General features: G+C 34.4%; 1 protein-coding gene across 5 annotated transcripts; it reads right to left on the reverse strand.

The window, feature by feature from the left end:
* Positions 1-972: 972 nt before the first annotated feature.
* IQD67 (protein IQ-DOMAIN 67) lies at positions 973-4,854 on the reverse strand. Of its 5 annotated transcripts, none has more exons than NM_001357643.1 (6): positions 4,753-4,853; positions 3,928-4,012; positions 3,503-3,817; positions 3,003-3,230; positions 2,567-2,689; positions 973-2,101 (listed from the first exon to the last, which is right to left on the reverse strand). In NM_001357643.1, the coding sequence occupies exons 2-6, from the start codon at positions 3,994-3,996 to the stop codon at positions 1,367-1,369; spliced, it is 1,470 nt and encodes a 489-aa protein (NP_001344572.1). In that variant the 5' UTR covers positions 3,997-4,012; positions 4,753-4,853; the 3' UTR covers positions 973-1,366. The 5 variants fall into 5 exon arrangements, with proteins under 5 accessions (NP_001344572.1, XP_006606230.1, XP_006606229.1 ...); XM_006606167.3 differs by having other exon boundaries at positions 975-2,101; positions 2,567-2,686; positions 4,753-4,854; XM_006606166.4 differs by lacking the exon at positions 4,753-4,853 and adding an exon at positions 4,704-4,722 and having other exon boundaries at positions 975-2,101.
* Between the last annotated feature and the right edge of the window lie 209 nt (positions 4,855-5,063).

Raw genomic sequence — 5,063 nt, forward strand, 5'->3', positions numbered from 1 at the left:
CTGGTGTTGCTAGTTTTTGTGCAATCATTGGCTTAATAGAAAGCCTAACGTGGCGTTTGTTGTGACTATTTTTTGTTTTTATTTTCGGTAAAAACTAAAAATAGGATTAAACACATGTTTGTTTAAAATTTACAGAATGTTTTAGTTAAAAACATTTTCAGAATAAAGTCCAATTTTGAAAATTTATCATATTGTTTAGAATTTATCATACTGTTTAATTTAATAGTTCAAAATTTCAAAACAGATTAATAATAATTAATCTATTTTCAAATCAAATTGATAATATTTAATCTAATTATTTAAAATTTTAAATACTTGTCAAATTTACTTGATAATGATTAATTTATAAATTATTTAGAAAAATTATCTAAAAAACTTCCTGCTGAAATGTATGAGAATTTTCTCCCAAACTTCTTTATTTTTATTAATATAAAAATAAATATATCAACATAACGGTTAAATGCTATGAAGCCTCGATACTTAAAAATTGGAAACATACCAGTGTCATATCTGTGTCAAATACCGATATGCCTTCTATATGTCCGGATATGTATCCAAGAAGTCTTCAAGTTTGTAGAATAAAAAAAATCCAAAAAATATTGATAGTTTGTGATTAGTGATTGGATCAAAGTGGTTTAGACAAAGAAAAAAAAGTGATCACATTAATGTATATACTATTCATTATTTTTTTCCAACATAAAAGTTATTATTCTTGATCAATTCAAATTTTAACCAAATTGAAATTTATCAAACTAAAATTATGAGTAATAGTTATACTAACAATTTTATCATCCAAACTCACATGCTCAAATTTAAATTTTCTTATAAGATGCACGCCAGGGACGGTAGATTGTGTCTTTATCTAGAACTGTGGCATATTAATCATATTCATTATCTAGTTTTCCAAATCGATCGATGTTTCTCAAAAACATAACAAAGAGAATAGATCTAACATAGTCATGGCCAGAACCGTGTACAAGAAAGCAATTTACCTTGAATAATTGATAAATACTTTACAAACAGAATAATTAATGAGTAATTACATAAAGAATATATATTGTCATCAAACTAGTATCACCCCCAAAACCAATCTTGTTATAACATCACAAATAGCACTACTATAACCAGTTAAGAAGTAAAAGAAGAAGTTGCCTACATTGATTATGAAGACAACTGTAGGAATAAAATGATTACTTGATCAGCCAAATTTTATTCCATTTCCTCCCCCATGGCACCAACAGTATGGCTTGTGAAGAAAAGTTGATAGAGACAACTATAAAAAGATGATACCATCTTTTATTTGATTCATCTTCATTCATATTTCTATTCTAAGTACACCAATGGCACGCATGAGCATGATGCATCCCTACCTGCTCCCTCCATTTCTCATTCTCACTTTCTCCTCAGGGATGGTAGCATTAGCAACACTCTTGTTGGAAGCCACATTTCCCGGTCTAGTTGAAACAGCATACCTTCTTGTACCGGCTGGAGAAGCAGGGAAAGAAAGCCTCTTCTTTATGAGAGCAGAAGCTGCTTTTTCAGGTGTTCCATTACTATGTTCGCCAACCAATGCACTTCTCACTTTGGATGATGATGACTTTGCCTTTGTTGCAACCTTTGTGGACGGTGATGAGCTTGAATTGCTCTCATCATCTCTCACTTGAGACACTCCAATGCTGTGCCTGCGGCTGTTTTCTGAGGTTTTGCTGAACATGTTTTTTGAGTCACCATCACTACCCCATGAACCACCCCTTGGACTTGATAGTACCTTTGCCTTTGCTCCATTGGCTAATGGGACCTTTGAGGCTGTTGTTGAAGGAGAATTGTGGCTGGGAGGGCAGGTTGGTTTTTGGCTTGCTGGGGAAATTTTGATATCATTATTCTGATCACGGAGAGAATACAATTTTGTGATTTCACCAACTGACATGGTTTGGCTTGCAACACTTTTGGCAGATGCATGGCCAATGTGGTATGTAGTGTTTTGACCCTCCCATGGCCTTGCAGCCATCCATCGCTCTAGCCAATTCCAGCCCCAGTGGGGATTGTTTGGATCCATAAATGCTGCATTTGTAGCAGATTTTGAAGAGTTCCTCCACGTTTGCTGTTGGAAATCAAGTAATTAGTTATCCATCATAGGACATCATCTATATTTTACTATTCTACACATGCATTTTCAGCCTATTTTCTAGTTTTCATTTTCAACAAGATTCTACATTGATGACTTGGTAAGTCCTTGAGTTTATTTCTACTTATGCTATCCATATCAAGGGTGGGAACAATGTATAATGTTGGCCTGACAGTGATATCTAAGCTTCAGAAAATTTGATAATTGTCCATTGCTGAAAAATCAAAACAGCAAGCACATGTTGGCAAACCATTTCTTTATCAAAAGGATGGGGGTAGGAAGGTCAACAACTATGAACCAATTGACTTGTGTAGGAAAATAAAAAAAATGGACTCCTTTGTACATGAGCTTAGATATACAAAAGGCTTGAAAATGTAACTGAATCCAAAACTTGTTTCTTTTGTTCCACTAAAATCCAAAATAAAGGCAGTCTCTTCTTACCTGATGTGTTGATGCATAGACCAAAGCCTTTTCTCTTCTCATAGCTGCTACTTGTCTGTTCAACAATTTGGCTTCAACTTGCTCCTTTGATTTCAAGCTATCATCCCACTTCTCTCCAATCTGCTGCAAAACTATTTGCCACTTTAGAATAAAATTTAAAGCCAGGAGAACGTCAACATGTTAATGTTTATATTTTCATGTTTTGAAGGGGGTGATGAACAATAAATGGGAAACAATTAACAATTTGTCATAAATTAACTCAGAGAACATCATATATACAAGGGGAAACACACATTCACAAGCAATAAAACAGAACTGCATTGCTATACATGCCACATTCTGCGAGGCAAATACGCATCAGAATAGTATTTGCATAACTCATTTTTCCTATAACATGCATTTCAACATAACATACGAATACTCATAAAGTGCTTACATTAGCTTGCGACTTGTCAAATTCCTTTTCACGTTTCTGCTGCAGTTGCCTATGAAGAGCCTGATTCTCCTCAGACATTCTGACCTTCCTTGCACGAACCTGAGACTGCAACCGTGAAAGAGTTTGCATGCATTGCAAGGTAGTAGCTGCTTGCCGTTGAACAGATTGCCCTTGCACCAATGTTTTCAACCTCGACAAACCTCTCAAGCCACGCAAGGATCTTCTTGCCTGAAACCCCCCATAACATGGAACTATTACACACAAAGTTGTTGCAGCACAGATACAAATTCTCCCAATAATAAAAGAAACTAAGAACTTAGTTGGATAAAATTCTGGAGAAGAAAATAAATTGAATTTCTCCTATAAATTAAAATCAACTTATACACTTTAATTTTATTAGGACCTAATTGATTTTGGTATTGACATGAACCTTCCATGTTATTAGTTATTTCATTTGTGTAGCATTGTTCCAAATAAGTAGGATTCATAAAAGTTCATACCAAATATCCACGGTAAGCTGTTTGAATCTTGATAGCTGCCATTTCTTGATTCGCTTTTCCATTGGAACGAGGCGTGTTTGTGAGACAAGCAACCTCTGCAGCAACAGCAGCCCCGGCGGCCACAGCAGTAGCCAAAACCAAAGAAAAGGCTTGCCTGCTCTGTTCATTATTCTCTGCCTCACTTATTGGTTTGGGATCTTTTCTTGGTGGAAGTGAAGGAACAACGGCAATTGGTGCTCCTTCTAGATCCTCATAGTGATGAGTCCCAAAACATCCTAACTTTGACTTATGATGATGATGATGATGATGGTGTTTCTGTTTTATATGAACAAAAACAAATTGTTTTGCATGAGAATCTTATTTGATTTCAAGGTAATTTTCTTCTATTCATGTCAGGACTAATGTAACACATGTTATTCACAAACCTGTTCCTTTTTGGAATCAGAAACAAAAACTCTCTTCACTGCAGAAAACCAACCCCCTTTCCTCCCCATTTGGAGTTCCTTTAATCTTGATTAACGAAAAAAAAATTAATAAAAAGTCAAATAGCATAAAATGAATAACAAGCTTCAGTCAGGAAAGTCAAATAACATAAAATGAGAGTAATAGATGAATAAAAGTTGTGGCAGAAGCAATTAGATTCCTTGTGTTTCAATTTAAAGCATGTTGAATTCAGAGGGAATCGTGATAGAAAACAGAATTCATTGCATGGAGTTGTAAAAGGGAAGAGTCATGGAAAATTGAATAGAACCTCAAAATGGAGAGATCATAAATGCTGAAAGCAAATGTATAACTAATGTATTCCATAAATGTCATTCAAACCCCATTAATGAAAAGGACTAGAAACCGAAACTAATATAAAAAAAAAACACCACTTTCTAGAAAGAAAAGGCAATGACTTTCATCCGATTCATTAATGTATGATGGAATGATCCAACGAGGAAGAAGCCAAAAAAAAAAGCATCATTCAAAAAGCCATCAAAAGTTCAAAAGCACCAATTGTGAACACCTATTTCATGGAAAAACTAACAACAAAGAAAAATGAAAGATACAAAATGTACAATGAGAAGAACCCAGATAGCATAATTCAAAAGAACATCAAACCCAGATAGCATGATTCAAAAAGGACAAATACAAGGATCAGAAGGGACAAAAAGCACGAGAAAGAGGACAAAACTGAAATATTTCACATTCCAAACACCTTTGTATGAGAATCAAAAATCTCTCTGCAAATTAAGGTACATACATACCCTGTGAAGAGGAAGAAAGGACAAAAAAGGAGGAAAGGAGAAAACTTCAACGATGAATGAATCTATTACAGCAAGGATTGGGTGTCCGGATAAGTGGGACCCCACACGGAATGTGATTCCTAATTTTAACGTTCATAAATAACAGCGTACCCAAACAAAAACACCTATGTAACGACTAACGAAATAACAAACTTTTCTTTCGCTGTCTTTTTTCAGTTTTTCATGGGTTTTACTTTTTCAAAAGAAATATAAAGAAAATTCATCTGACATTCTTTTTAATATTTTATGTTATGTATAATATATTCCTATTT

Source organism: Glycine max, chromosome 20 (assembly GCF_000004515.6).
Source record: "Glycine max cultivar Williams 82 chromosome 20, Glycine_max_v4.0, whole genome shotgun sequence".
NCBI lineage: Eukaryota > Viridiplantae > Streptophyta > Magnoliopsida > Fabales > Fabaceae > Glycine > Glycine max.

Bases quoted from the DNA above. Each gene is read 5' to 3' on its own strand.
- IQD67 (NM_001357643.1), bottom strand. From the start codon at position 3,996: ATGGGGAGGAAAGGGGGTTGGTTTTCTGCAGTGAAGAGAGTTTTTGTT. The intron at 3,818-3,927 runs GTTTGTGAATAA...CATATAAAACAG, and splicing joins CTGATTCCAAAAAGGAACAG to AAACACCATCATCATCATCA. The intron at 3,231-3,502 runs GTATGAACTTTT...GGGGGGTTTCAG, and splicing joins CAGCTTACCGTGGATATTTG to GCAAGAAGATCCTTGCGTGG.